Genomic DNA, 16,344 nt, shown 5'->3' with positions numbered 1-16,344 from the left:
CTCAGACCTTCTTGAGAGATCTAGACTTTTGATACTGACTTTGAAAGGTATAAAGGGATTCCAGAAACAGGGAAAGTGAGAGTGGTGTCCTGGGAGGAATTATGTACACCCTGAATAAAGGAGTGCTGGAATTGGGGGTGCTTTTTCAGGGCACAACGGCAAGAAGTCAGGGATGGGTGGGATGAAGATTCTGTGTTTGAGGTAGTGAAAGATGAGGCAGCAGTGGTGGGTTATGACCCTAGAGTCGTGACGTCCAGGCTTAGAAATTTATGTTGAGTTGAATGTGAAGCCACTGGTACCCAACTTTGAAGGGATTAAAGTGGCCATACAGGTAGGGTGAATTAGAGACCGGTGAACCTGAAAACCAAACACAGCTTTTGAAATTATTGCACTTAATGCAAAGAGGTATGGAGAACAAGGTCAGTGAAAATGGAGGGAGAACATTAGGGGAATTGTGCAAATTGGAATTGATTAAGTATGGAGTGGAGTAGGAATTAAGGAAGAGGAGGTGTGAAAAATGTTCCTCTGAGTAGTTGGTAATGACACATCAAAATGTCAAAATCCGGGTATTATCATATAATTTTAAGTAGAGAAATTACCTTTATGTCATAATCCAATGCCTGTTTTTCACCTGTCATATAATAAATCCCTGATGGAATTAGGGATCTACCTGACTCATACAACTAGTTTGTTGTAAAGCAGGGACTTGAGCCAAGGCCCCAGGTTCTCCTGTCTATTCTTTAGATTTTAAAGTAAGAATCCCTTACTTTAATGTGTTGATTTTCCTGTGAAACCTTATAATTAAGCTGATATTTTTATGTTTCCCAGCATAGTTGGATTAAGTAAATTGGGTCAGTAGTTGTATTTATTTGATAACTGTCTTCAGGATTTATATTGTGAGGATTTATATTTACCATGAAAATATTAATACATGAGAATCTTAACAATGCTTTCAGATTACCTTAGTGGTTTGCTAACATTACCCAATTAAATCCTTCTGATTGAACTCTGCTGAGACCAGCTTGATATTGTGGCCTCCAGGGCTTTTATGGTAAGAAAATACATTCAAACTAAGAAAGTTTAAGTAAACTAGCAAACCAAGAAGCTAGAACCTGAACCCATGCTCTCTGATGCCCAGTCATAAATAGCTTTCAGTTGCAGAAAAAAAGATGTAAATTTTTTCCCTTTGGCATGATACAATTCAGGGCTGAACGAAAGCGTAATGATCAATTATTCCATGAGTTTGCAAATTTTTCTGGAAAGGATATACAGTAAATATCTTTGGCTTTGCAGTTCATACAGTTTGTTTCAAATGTTAAATTCTATCATATTGCAAAAGCAATCACAGACGATATGTAAAGGAATGGGTCCAACAAACTTTTACAAAAACTGACTGAAGGCTGGATTTGACCCATGGGGGATAGTTTACTGATCTTCTCACCCCTTAGTCTTATTCCTGAGAAGAAACCTATAGTCCCGCTAGAGATAATTAGGTTTTTCCAAGCTTCTTCTGGCTGGAACCCAGAAATCTATTTTATTTTACTGCTTTTGATTCTAATATTTTTTTCTAAAAAGCCATTTAATGATATCAGTCTAATTGATAACATTTGTGTCTTCCTCATCCTCAGCACTGTAAGGTATAAACGTTATTGTAATTAGTCCTTCTGTGGTGCTCATGGAATTAGTGTAGGTAGTCAGTAATGTCTTCATTATGCTGACAGTAGTTTTTTGATTATTTTTTTCTCTGGAGATATGCAGGCATCCAGTCCCTTGTCTGTTGATCTGCCTTTCTTCAAGACTCTGTACTCCGTACAAAGTATTAATAAGCAAACTCCACAGCAATTGTATCAATTTAACTTAGCAACTAAGACTCATAACAGATCACAGGAAATCTTAAAATTATTCCTTGTATCTCCTTCAATCTCATGTTCCAAGGGAGCCATGATTAAATTTAAATTGATACTGCTAAATTGATACTTACAGTAAGAAATAAACATTTATATAATTGTGCTAGGTAGTTTTTCCTTCATCATTCTTTAAAAAAGGTGCAACATATTTCATAAAATAATATAATGTAAGACAACCAGATATTTTCCAAGTGCTTTTGATTTGCAGTTCAAGTATGGATTCTGCTAGCAACCTTAGTCAAAGGCCAGCATTTTACTTCTAGGTCAGAGCCCTAAGATTTGATTTTAGAAAACCTATCTTTATTGCATTTTCTGCTTCTAAAGGACTCTGTGTTTTATATTAAAATCGGCCATTTTTGTTCCTCCACAGTGCTTGGCATTTAAAATAGAAGATTAAAAACAAGATAGGAAACTTTTCTGTTTAGAGTTATCCCCTTCCAACTGTGTGTGTGTGTGTGTGTGTGTGTGTGTTCCGAACTTCAAATATTAACTACTTGTTAGCAATCCAACCACATTGTTTCAATTTTGAATACAATTTGACGATATACATACTTCCAATTTAGCTGATTTCTTTCCCTCCTAGAAGAGGAAGTGATACTATTTGCACACCATTATAAAATCCACCTTTAGATCCAAGAAGGAAACCATAAAATGAGCCTTAGGGTCTACTGTTTGTGTCTAAATTCTAGTTTTGCCATTTTTACTATAATAACTGAGTTCTTATATGATCCTACAGATTCGAATCCCTGGTGGTTGCTGTAGAGAAAACACAAATGTAGAATGAAACCTAATATCAGGCAGTGGTAGTGTTTTGCATTTGTAGCAGGCTTAAAGTAAATACAAAATTAAGGAGAAAAACCAGAAATCATTTCTCAATTATGTCGTAAGAATAACCTAATGTTGCATTGGTATTCAGAGATGGAGTCGAAACGTATTGGGAGCCTCAGAAAAAAAATTGTTCGAAACTATGTATTTTGATAATCGAATGTTGAGGAGTACCGAAAAAGAAAGAAAAACATGATCAGTCCTGTGTCCTTGGATATTTTGGAAATTTTTGTAACATTTTTGAGAATATTTTGATTGATAAAATTAGGTGAAGGAAAAGAAAAAGGAGAAAAGGAGAAACTATAAATAAGATAGAAATAAATGAACAATTAAATAAAACCAAGTTATGCTACACTTACTGTATTACATTAAAAAACAGAACAGTGTGCCTCTACTTTCATCTCTTTGGAATTAAGAAAGTACACGTTTAAGGAAACCAAAAAAGGTCGAATTTAATGGTGAAATGTTAATGCCATTATAAAGTACAGACTTTCATTATAGTTAGACAGATTCTTAGTTTCTATCTCTATAAAATGAGTATATGGGCAATTATCATCAATGTTGGCGTACAGTTTCATCGATCATTGTGTTGCTAAAATAGAAGATGCCATGAGAAATATTTATTGTTATGCTATATCTTCAATTCTTGGAAGAAATAAGTTAGTTTAGGATTGATCTGACATAGGGGCGCCTGGGTGGCTCAGTCAGTTAAGTGTCCGACTTCGGCTCAGGTCATGATCTCCTGGTTCATGAGTTTGAGCCCCACATCAGGCTTCATGCTGACAGTTGAAGCCTGTCTGGGATTCTCTCTCTCTCTCTCTCTTTCTCTCTCTTTTGCTCTCTTAAAATAAATAAACTATCAAAAGGTATTTTAAAAATCTTTAAAAAAAGATCGATTTGCCATAGTTTCTTTCTTATGTTGTTAAGTTACTTAACATACGTTAAGTATTATATTCAAGTTATATTACTTAACGTATGTTAAGTATTATATTCAAGAAAGGGGAGAAGTATATGTTTTCTTACACAAAAATGGTGGTACTCTTCTGTAATATGGACTTAGCATTGATTGCTTCTTTATATATTTTACTCATTTCTTGAGCTCGAGAGTACCCTTACATTCAGATTTTTATATTATCACCAAAGGATTCTTTAAATGTTATTACAAGCTATAGTTTTAGATTAGAAGCATTTATTTAAATACTCATGATTGGTCACTTTGGGCCAAAATCCATTTCAGCTTCTGGAGTAAAAAACAGGTTTACTACACACCTCAAGTACCTTAGATACTTTAAGCAGAATAGAGTTTAGAATGAGTTTTTATGAATAAAAAAACTATTTTCCAAGTGAATTTTACTTCAGGTAGGTATATTTCTCATGTTAGTTTGGCTCTACTTTTAGTGTAATCAAGAAGAGTTAATTATTTGAAAAATAAACTCTTGTTATAAAGCAGTAAGAAAATTATCCTTCCTAGAGTTGTTCTTGAATTATCTGAATTATCTTCACAAAAAGCAGCATCACTTCAAAACAAAGTACAAAATAAGGGGTCATGTGCAAGATCTTATAACTTAAAAGGTCTTTGAATATATATTCTTGGATCTAGAGAAGCATAATGACATCTGTCTTTGATTATACTTACATGGACAAATTCAAATTTTAGAGCTGTATTTAAAACATTTCAGCATACACAATGATATTATGTTCTTGGAACATGGCACATGGTGGTAATTTTTAACATAATTATAGATGTCTGACTGGTCGTCTTTGAAATAAATTATTAAAAAGAAGACATTCATGGCAAAATCAGAATTTCTCATGGTTTAAGTCATATTTATCTTAAAACATTCAAAACAAACTATTTGAATAAAGATTTCTGTTTGTTTCAATATTGTTTAAACTACTTCTACAGAAACTTGGCTTTGATTGCTAAAATGTTTAGTTTAACTATTGACATGGTAGTTCTATATTGTCAGACATCAAGGAGAATGAGAAAATATTTTCTTTCTTTGGGGCATTTGTCAAGAAACTATATTAAGGGTATACTAACAGAAAAAAGAAAAAAAAAAGAATTAGCTATGAATCTGTTTTCTTTGTAGTCCTGGATTCCTAATCTCCAGCAATCAAATTAGCCTGTGCGGTAACAATCATTTTCGTCTTTGTGTCGTTTTGCTCCAATTTGCAGATCGTTTTAAATTTTACCACGATGGACCTATACAAGAGCAGCTTGTGCTGGTATGACTACATTGAAGTAAGAGATGGCTGCTGGAGGAAATCGCCCCTCCTTGGTAAGAGAGTATTTACCCTCTATGTGGCCACACATACAGTCTGTCCTGCCCAAAGTAGATTGTTTTGTTTTGTTTTAATTTTTTAAATTTTTATTTATTTCTGAAAGAGAAAGAGTGCAAGCTGGGGAGGGGTAGAGAGAGAGGGAGACACAGAATCCTCAGGCAGGGTCCAGTCTCTGAACACAGAGCCCGACATGGGGCTTAAACTCACGAACCGTGAGTTCGTGACCTGAGACAAAATCAGATGCTTACTCAACTGAGCCACCCAGGTGCCCCCCAGAGTAGATTCACTCAAGAGTTATCTTAGAGTTAACAATGTATGGGGTCCACATTTTAATTTCTATTGTACTCTTTTCAACTTCAGCAAAAATACAAATAAGTAGATTGATTTTAAAGTAGCTTACATTATGAGGAAATACTTGGATCTGAGTATAACGATTTAGAATAGCTTTTGCCTATATATTTTTAATTTGAGCATTATTGTTTTAATGCAGAAACCAGATCGATTATGTGAGCGTGCTTGTAAGTGTTTGTTTTGTTTGCTAAGGCAGTAGAATGTGAGCTGTTAGCTACATGTTTGGTGGCTGATTTCTTATGCCACACATGTTAGCTCTTCCTCTAGGCGTCACAGTTTTGCTTCTCAGAGAGTTTTTTGTGGCTGAGAAGAGGCATTTGTACTTTGTATCATAAATTGTAGCTCGTATTTGGTGCTTACAAAAGTCGGCTGCCAAAGTTTAACCACAGACCACACCATTAACTTGCATGAGGCACTTTACTGTTGCCTTCTGTTTTACTTAAAGGTGAGTGCTGTTGTGAGCGTGTACCTACTCTCTCTTTATATACATTTTTTGAAATGGCAACTATGCCTTTATTTTTAGGAGTAGCTCTGTTCAGTTGTGTTTATGTGCCATACAGATCTTTCTTCTTAACATCTAAAACCTGCTGAATGGACGCTGTTGTAGTCAAAAGTGTGTTAAAAGCCTTAATAAGTCCAAGAGATTCTAGAAGTGTTTAAAAATAAGGAAAAAATAAAGAGTTGAACTAGTTTGATAAGTCATATTGAGGAACACATTGTCTTGAACACTTAGTTTCTTAGTCTAGGTGAAGCAGTTTGTTATGTGTGTACGTGTGTTCATAAGAACACATTTCATTAAATTCATATTGAAGAACCAAATCTAAAGCTAAGTATTGAAGCACACTTCTTCTTTAGGATGCTATAAGTATATAGTATAATTCAGTATATGCTTCAGTATATAAGTGGCTCACCAGACTGGTTCAGCCTGATCGTGGTTTTCTGTGGAAAGTTTTTCACACTCTTTCCCCCAAGACCTCATCCTTAAAGTACAGCCATCAGATTGGCAACATCAGAATCACTTGCTAGAAATGTAGATATTCAGGTTCTACTCCATTCTTTCTGAATTAGAGACTGTATCTTTCCATACTCGCTGGCATTTCTTATGCACATTACAGTTTAAGAAACACTACTCTCTTTTGCATGTCCCTGATTTACTTTGCCATTTAGGAAGACACTTCATCTGTTGTTTCTTAGTATGAATTTAAGTTGACTACCATTTTTTCATATACTAAGCTTATGTATGACATCCCTGCCAGGGGCACACAAAAATGGGTGACAATGTATTGTTTGTAGAATTATTTCGTGTGGATTGCTGTATTTAACCATTTTGTCCTCATATGAAAATTTAAAGCACAGTAGCAGATATACAGCGAGCCAATAAATACTTGTAGAAGGTTGAGGGAAGAAAGAAGGAATCACAGGTATTATTATATTCATTTGGTATTATACTCCCCTGTGGATACACAATTAGAAAATAATCACAACTCACACCCAGGTCTTCGGGTCCTGTTTGCCAGCCTGCCTACTGCACTACAGATTATAACTTTATTTATGAGATGGAATATGTCCAGTAGTGTAAGATCCTTGAAGCAGTATGTGGGTCTCCCTGATGGCTCGTCATTGAGCCGAACTAGACAAAGAACTCCACTTCGGGCTGAGACACATCGTTAACCAAGTAACTATACTCTACAGTGACCGCTCTGATCTCAGATCATTTGTACCTTTTTCTGTTCTCCATGAAAGAATAGTCCCAACCTTAATGCATTGTCCGTCCTTTTACAAATATGTCTTTTGCACTAGCTGTTTCTTAATTCTGTAGACCATGATACTGACATCAGCCAGTCAATCTGAGGATGCTATGTTCCTGTATTTTATAAATAGATTTGAAGAGATTATTTTATTTATATACCTTTATTAAGTAAATATTAAGCATACGTCTAGCTCTAGTTACTCAGGATAGAGTATAGGAACCAAGTCAGGCTATATATAATGTGTATATACATATGTACATACATATGTACATATAATTATATATATATATATATATATATATATATATATATTTGTAGCTAGAGTGGAAAGCAACTAGAATATAGAGTCATATTTAGGAGTCTCTCTTTATTCTTTTATTTCTTTTAGGTAGATTCTGTGGGGACAAGTTGCCTGAAGTTCTTACCTCTACAGACAGCAGAATGTGGATTGAGTTTCGTAGCAGCAGTAATTGGGTGGGAAAAGGCTTTGCAGCTGTCTATGAAGGCAAGTCACATTAAGTTTTAGAGATTACTTCCCCTTAGATCTCTTAGCAGAGATGTCCTTTCTCTCATTGTCATTAGAATGATATTGTAACCATATTTTAATTATGAAGTTTTCTAAATCTGGGTTATAATATCCACAAGACCGATTTTAAGAAAACTACTCAGTCCATTTAAATTGCAAGAAGAACCTGTTTTTTGATACCAGTGATAGAGTAGCATATAAATGTATGCAGGGGTATGTGAGGGGAAAATGGCACAAGAGCTCTTAAATTTCCATTTGTTTCCATGATAGTATTAAAATGTCATGAAGAAATTATGATTTTTCCTTTGTACTAGATTTGTGTCTATTTGGTCCCTATACTGCTGAAATTCTCTGTCATAGGAAACTGCACAGAAAGCAATTGTACACATTTCTAGGGCATGCTTTGTCTACGTGGGAGAGTCAGCATTCAAGGGAGAATTTACTAGATGCTTTGTCCTATACTTCTCTAAAACAATAAACTGGCATTGTGTGTCCGGGCTTTAAAAGCAGCCCTTTTCTTGCCAGGTTGTGGGCTGAAGAGACCTTTCTTGCTCCTGCCTCTGCTAGCACACGAGTTTAGGTAATTTGGAAGACAGAAGATTTCTGCTTCCCTTAAACTTTTGAATAAACGGAAGCATTTTGTTTTAGAGATTAACTGTATGGCAATGAAGAGGGTTATTTGGATGAGGCCACAGATGTTGATCACATGATGCTAGCCTACTGCCAGAGGCCCAGAGAGTTCTGTGGAGCGTCTCTCTTGATCAACTATTTTACCTAAGGTCAAAAGACTGTAAGAACCAGTTCAGGGAATCACACAGAATATGATAGAATATTCTGTCACATAGAATACATTTACAAAATCTCCAAAGGTTTTTAAAAGTTAAAAAAAAATGTTCTTTTATAAAGATGTAAATAAATAGTGACCAAAAAAATCCTATAGTCCCCTGCTGTTCTCTAATATTTATAGTTAACTGACTATGTTTTTGCCATCTAAATATTTACGACAGTACAACCAGCCAGCTTTGATTTTTATAACCTGGTCTTTATGTACTCAGCCACAGGCACTGAACTAAAATGTTATCTCAGAAGAAAATGAAAACGGAATGGCACTTCTGGGTTTATTTATTTGATTATTTTTGCCCTCAGCAATCTGTGGAGGTGAGATACGTAAAAACGAGGGACAGATTCAGTCTCCTAATTATCCTGATGACTACAGACCGATGAAGGAATGTGTGTGGAAAATAACAGTGTCAGAAGACTACTATGTCGGATTGACCTTTCAGGCCTTTGAGGTAAAGTCTTTTGGGCAACCTTCACGGAACATATCATCCATAAATGACAGTGCCATTTAAGGGGATCCTCATTAAATAAGCAGAGAACCAGAGAATCCACTTTTCAATCAGCAGAGAAGCAAAGGATTGCCTATAAAATGTAACATCAAGAGTGAAAGAGGTGTTTTTTTTTTCTTTCCTTCTTTCCTCTTGTTGCAGACATTTTCAAGAAGATTAAAGTGAGTTTACGTTAACTGTGCCATTTGAATTAGAATGTTTGAAGTGCTGACCACAGTTTCTTTTGACAAATGCACAGGCTTCCTTCCCAAGACTGCTTGAAGAGTCCATTAAATAATAGAACTTTTACTTCTCTTGTAAACTAAGAGGTTAAAAGGTAGACCCTCGTTTTTTGTTGTTGTTATGGAGAAAATCCCTTCTTCACCTTTTTACCATTAGGCAGAAAACTGTTCCTATCAGAAATAGAGATTTAAGTGTTTTTCGCCTTTGATTTCATCAAAAATGTATATCGGGGAGGAGATCAGCACCAACATTGCATTCTGAGATGAGGCAACAATAAACCAAAGGTTAGTAAGGATTCTGGAGCAAAGTCTGGGCTCCAAACTACCAAGCTGGCTGATGAGTCATTTTGGTGGGGCTGGCGGAACTTATTTCGGATTCGAAGCCAGCAGATGGGGACATTTGTCAAGAACTCCATGGTATTTTACATCAAAGAGTCGGCCTGGAAATTGAGACCCCAAGGTGAAGTGGGAAGGAATAATGAGGTGGTGTGAGTAGGGGCAGACACGGGTCAGAGATCTAGATGCCATAATTGGAGATTATTTCTTCACTGATTAGAAGGCTGATTCTCTGTCCAAGCAGTCAGAAGGCTGAAGAGAACCCCATCCTCTGCCAGAGTATCCTTGCCACTGAGTGCAGTGAGTATAGTGGTGTCTCTGTCTCCATGGCAGAAACACCAGGGGAATCCAGGCATCACCCATGAGCCCAGAGACTCTCTCGCCTCCATGTGCAGGCTGTGTAATACGTTTCTTTGGTACTTACCTCTACCCCTTTGCATGTGCCATTTAATTTCCCAGACATACTTCCTTTTATCGTGAAAAAATCATCTTCTCTTGTGTGATCATGAGATTGTATTATATGCTTCTGATAATTTTGCATTGCTGGAAAAGTTAATTCTTGAAATTATTTGACTCGTATTTGAATTTTGATATTTAAAAAAAAATTTCAGTGTTTATTTTTCAGAGAGAGAGGGAGACAGAGACAGAGTGTGAGTGGGGGAGAGGCAGAGAGGGAGGGAGACACAGAGTCCGAAGCAGGCTCCAGACTCCAGAGCTGTCAGCACAGAGGCTAATGTGGAGCTCGAACCCACGAACCATGAGATCATGACCTGAGCTGAAGTTGGACACTTAACCAACTGAGGCACCCAGGTGCCTGGAATTTTCTTATTCTCATGGATCAGTAATATGGCAACAATTATTCAAATAGACCACCTTACTGTTAACAGTAAACTAAGACTGGATAAGATTCACCTCCTGTTTAGACCAAAATAGCCAGTTCAGTGAAAAATTATCTACCTAAGACTGCTTTATTTGTATTTTTGTGATGTTGCAGATAATTAAGAGATGAGCTCTCTTTTAATATATAATTGAATGTTTTATGCAATTTTATTACAGAAGTGTTTTCAGTGGAGGCATATAAAACTAAATTCCATGCACCCAAAAACTGAGATACAATTTCTGAGATACAGGAGGCTTAGCTGGGTTTGCAGTCATTATGTATTTATTTTTTTAAGGCCAATATAGTTACAGCGATATTCTTCAACAATAGGATAGTGTAATGACTGGAAAGATTTACATCTCAGTCACTTAGAACCATAGCTGACACAGAGTATTTGCTTAAGGAATACTTATTGATTGAGTGAGTGAATAAATTGTTACTGAGATTTGGGATTGGGGAAAAGTCCTGTCATAGTTTGGCTGACAGTACATTTTATCTATTATTTCTAGGTTCCTGTCCATCCTTATATTTCTTCCTCCTCTTTAATATACTGGACATATTTAAATGTCAGATAGGTCTCTTATCTTTAAATGACCAAAACCAAACCTTTGATTATCTTGTGCCGCTCACTAACCCACTCTTCTTCAGTCTTCCCTATTTTCGTATTTACTATTTCAGTATGTCACTATTTACTCAAGGAATACCCCTGATTCCAATATTTCCCTTAAACCCCGAGGACATTCGATTAGCATATTTCATTTGCTTTGTCTTCAACAATGCCCCACACATGACCACTTTATCCCACTTTCTGGCAGCTACTCGGTTCTCACTGCTACTTCTTCTCTTGGAGCTTAGTGAGAGCCTCACATCTCTACTCTTGCCCCACGTATCCTGATCTCCACACAACAACCAGAGTGATACTTTTACAGTGTGAGTTAGGTCATAACAGTATGCTTAAATTCTTTCAGGAGTTTTCCGTTACACCTAAAATAGAACCCAGACTGAATGATCATAGCCCAAGGCAACTCATGATTGGTCCCAAGTTCCTCTTACTCTCTCTGAGCCAGCCCCTCTGGTCTTATCTCTGGTGCTCTTAACACCTCTAAATCCGTGCTTTTATTCCTCTCATTTCATTTGGATCCCTGCTTTATCATCACTTACTTAAAAAGTCCTTGCTTAGTAACTCTAAATATCAAAATTCAAATACGAGTCAAATAATTTCAAGAATTAAGTTTTCCAGCAATGCAAAATTATCAGGAGCATATAATACAATCTCATGATCACACAAGAGAAGACGATTTTTTCACAATAAAAGGAAATATGTCTGGGAAATTAAATGGCACATGCAAAGGGGTAGAGGTAAGTACCAAAGAAACGTATTACACAGCCTGCACGTGGAGGCGAGAGAGTCTCTGGGCTCATGGGTGTTGCCTGGACTCCCCTGGTGTTTCTGCCATGGAGACAGAGACACCACTCTCTCTCTCTCTCTCTCTCTCTCTCTCTCTCTCTTTATATATATATATATATATATATACACACACATATATGTGTATATATATATATATATAATATATATATATATTTTTTTTTTGCCTACAATTGTCTATAAACCAGTCTTCTGTTTTATTTTAGTTCATTGGACTTATAACTACTGGAATTTGTGTTATGGGTCTGTTTGTTTACATGGTTACTGTCTCTCTCACTAAAGTATGATCACCAAAGGGTAGGGATCTTAATCTGTCTTGTCAATTACCATATCTCCAGCACCACCAGATGTGTGATTAATACATGATAATGGGAGAGATGAAAGAATGGGTGGAATATAGGTAAGAGAGTGTGTGAATGCATGATTATTGGTGGGTGGAAATTAATATATCCTTCCTTTATCAAAGATACTAATGTTTCTATGTAGAGGGAAACAAGTTTAGACAGGTAGGTAAGAAACATTTGGATTATGTGGACCTGATATGCCATATAGCTCAATTTAGACTAGATCCTAGGTTCTAAGAAATTGAAAAGTGACAAGGAATTTAGAGATGTTCTAATATATCATCTAAGTCTTTTAGATATGGCAAGTGAACTTATGCCATTAACCTATCATATAAGTCAGTACTAAACCAGCATCAAAATCCAGGTATAGTCAATATTCATTTTTTTATAGATTCTATATTTTCAAATTTTCCTACTAACTAAAGTTAATTTGTAACCCCCAAATTAATACTCATGGTTCTTTCTGGGTCACTCATGGACATGCACAGAGTTGCAAAATATTTGAGTCATCTGACATGCACATTCCCAGCTATGATGTGCCTTATGGAGAAATGTATGTGTTATATAAACATTGTTCAGGCATGCGTTATAATGCAGTTGCCTGTGAGTTGTATTCATGAATTGGCAATATATTAAGGTGTCTTTCAACAGAAACACACATAAAACAAGGCTGTATATTGATTGGTTGACAAAAATTTTGTGACTAGAAGCTCACAAGAACCTAATTCTGTAGTTTTCCAGGAACAATAAATCAGTATTCACTAATTCAGTGTTTTTAGCAACTTTATATCACTAACTACCATGAAAACAGAATCAACTGGTTATACGTTTTTAATTTGTTCTGGTGGTTACTAGGTGATTTGTTTCATTTAGTTAATTTGTATCTGTTTATGTCAATTTATTTTTATTTATGTAATATATTTTCAATCTTCAGCTTATACATTTTATATTGAAGATGTATAATTAAAAAAAAAAAAACAGCCCTCACCACTTCATAGTGTTTTGTGGTTTTATCTGACAAAACAGTTTTTTTATCAGTCTTTGCCTTTTTTCAAAAACTGTTTCTGTTTTTATAACTGTTTTATTCTCTATGGTACACTCTCCCCTTTCAGGTAAAAGGGCCTTTAAGATAAATTTGCCCATCATTTTGTTGAAGTCTATAGTAAAGAACTTACTAGTTATCTATTATTTATACCTTTCTATGAATTTATGTCATGATTTTACCTCTCCTAATGCTACTTAGATTTTAATGTAGGTACAGAAAGAAAATATGAACAAGTGTCTTTATTAATGAATTTCAGTTATCTTTGAGCAAGAAAGGATACTATCTGGAGGCCAATAGAGTCCTGATACTTCTGTAATTATATTTGGGAAGCTTTTTCCTCTCTAGTAGTTACTGGTGCATTGCTTCGTAAAGCCGATACGGAAGTGGGTTTGCACATGACTGTTTATCATGTCAGACATCATTTTGGAGTTATTTGTAAAGAAATCTCTATACTGCTATTTAACTGGAGCACTTTCAGTGTGCAGAAATACAGAAGAGAAAAAGTTTGGGAGACTGGAAATGTTTATAGTAACAACTTCAAAGAAACGTCAATAAAGCAGAAAAGAAGTGAAACAAACCCAGAGCTTACTTATGTTTACATTGAAATCCCACATCATTAATTTAAGTGGGATTAAGTTTGAGGTACTTGTCAACCTTTCTAGACACGCTGATTTGGTTATACTTCCCTTATGAAAATCGCAAATGTTTAATAGTCTTACCCATCACTACTGCAAGCTGTAAACTATACACAAAAGTTCTTATCTTGATACTTTGTGGCCTGCCCAACTAAAAGTAATCCTTTAATTCTTCTAAATAATTTATATTGGTTAAGTTAAGTAGTCTTTTAAATGACCTAGGAAGCCAAGACAAAGAGATCTTAATTAGTTAACATTTTTCTGTTCACATTGTACTATTTGGCTAAGAATATATCTTGATTAATGACTTCAAAGAGAATTAAGTAGCTCTTCAGATTTATGGTTGAGGCTTTAGTTCTACTCTGAAAGATTAGCTTGTGTTCATTTCCAATAACCTGCTCGAAGTCACACAATTCATAATTGGTAGCACTATGACTGAAATCAGTTCCACAGCCTGTGCACTCTTGAGCCCACATCCTGGTAGCAGAGAGAGGCATCTATATTCTCTCATAGTATTAATTCTTTCCCTTTATGACTATCTTCATTTGTGCACTTGTGTTGTTTAATCAACACGTGTTTGTCATTCAGGGACATGTCTGTTTTATTCTCCACCGCTTATCCACTGTCAAGTGTATATTTCCAGGCAATAGTAGGTTTTTAGTAAATATTTATTAAATTAAAGAGTTAAAAATACTTGTGTAATGAAAGAAAAAAAATCCAAGTGGCAGCATTAAAAAGCCCAAGTCACATGAAAATAGAGCTAATGCAGAGCCATGATTTTCATTTTCACACGGTTGGGCGTATATATATTTTCTCTGTTTTTGACCTGTGATCTAGTATTAATATTAAATATTTAATAGTAATAGTAAAATAATATTAAATAGTGAAATATGATAGTAGCAAAATAATGATCTATTGTTAAGCCTTTCTTTTTTTTATTCAAAATTCATTTTGTTGATAGCATTATATCTCAAACTTTACTGGATTTTTTTTCCCATTATTAAAATTAATTCATTTTTATTTTTATGTTTTTAACAAAAGAAAATCAAATTTAGTAGCATACTTATGGGGAATCCACACAGACAATGAACTTCTCCTGAATTAGTTTATTTTTAATGGTAAATGCTAATCTACATTGTTTTTTAGTCATCTTTTTCTTAAAAATTTTTTCCTGCAAAGCAAAAAGTAATGACTTTAGCATCGTTCCCTGTGTATAAGATTTTAAATTATATTATTTTTAAAAGTTTAATCACTTATGTAGTGGATTACGTTAATTATATTTTAAAACTACAGTCTAACAGTCACAGGAGAGACTTGTTTTCCTTAGTATGGTAAAATAAATATAAAATTTACTATCTTAACCATTTTTTGAAGTTTATTTATTTATTTTGAGAGAGAGTGAGAGAGAGAGAGAGAGAGAGAGAGAGAGTTAGCAGAGGAGGGTCAGAGAGAGAGACAGAGAGAACCCCAAGCAGGCTCCACACTGTCAGCACAGAGCTTGAACTCACGAACCATGAGATAATGACCTAAGCTGAAACCAAGAGTTGGACACTTAACTGACTGAGCCACCCAGGTGGTCCTACCTTAACCATTTTTAAAGTGTGCATTTCATTAGTGTTAAGTACATTCACATTGTTGTACAACCAGTCTCCAAAACTCTTTTCACCTTGCAAAACGGAAACTTTGTGCTCAGAAAACAACCCCCTTTCTCTCTTCCCCCCGACTTTCGGCAGCAACGTTCCTACTTTCTGTCACTATGAATTTGACTACTCTAGGTACCTCATGTAAGTGGACTCATTCACTTCTTGCCTTTTTGTGACTGGCTTATTTCACTCAGTGTAATATCCACAAAGTTCATCCGTGTTGTAGCACATGAAACAATTTCACACGTTTGCAAGGCTAAATAACATTCCATTGTATATATATTTGACATTTTGTGCATTCATTCATCCATTGATGGACATCTGGATTATTACGACCTTTGATTATTGTGAATAATGCTGGTATAATCACGAATGTGTAAACATCTCTTTGAGACCCTGCTTTCAGTTTTTTTAGGTATATGCCCAGAAATGGGATAGTTGAATCAAGCAGAGAATTTTTCAATCCATTTCCACTTTTTCAGGGACATGGGAGAGCTTTTACTGAAACTGTTATCGGGAAGTTTTGGAGTTTTCAGAGATTTTTACAAATAAGTAGGTAGATGTTTTTGCAATATTTATTTGGAAAGTTGATTATAAAATGAAGGAAAAGTGTGCAAATGGGTCCTAAGCCTGGGCACGATCCCTTCTTTTGAGGCTGGCTTTTCCTTCAGCGTCGAAGCTCACTCACATGCACTGAGCACAAAGCTCTGCGTGAGTTTGCAGTTTTGGAATGAGAGGCTGACTACTGTAGGTTACATTTAATTGATTTGGGTTCTTGCTAAATAAACGTCACTCGGCTTTTACATGCTTCCTCTCTAA

General features: G+C 35.5%; 1 protein-coding gene across 1 annotated transcript in view; it reads left to right on the top strand.

Annotated features, from left to right (window-relative positions):
* TLL1 (tolloid like 1) overlaps positions 1-16,344 on the top strand; it is a 137,913-nt gene that overhangs the window by 72,958 nt on the left and 48,611 nt on the right. The window contains exons 10-12 of the mRNA XM_042984746.1: positions 4,912-5,014; positions 7,509-7,625; positions 8,793-8,938. Of these exons, the coding sequence (XP_042840680.1) occupies positions 4,912-5,014; positions 7,509-7,625; positions 8,793-8,938 (366 nt within the window). The remainder of the gene's footprint in view (positions 1-4,911; positions 5,015-7,508; positions 7,626-8,792; positions 8,939-16,344) is intronic.

This window comes from Panthera tigris, chromosome B1 (genome assembly GCF_018350195.1).
Source record: "Panthera tigris isolate Pti1 chromosome B1, P.tigris_Pti1_mat1.1, whole genome shotgun sequence".
In the NCBI taxonomy this organism is placed as follows: Eukaryota; Metazoa; Chordata; class Mammalia; order Carnivora; family Felidae; genus Panthera; species Panthera tigris.
This window is presented reverse-complemented; position numbering and strand designations above follow the sequence as displayed.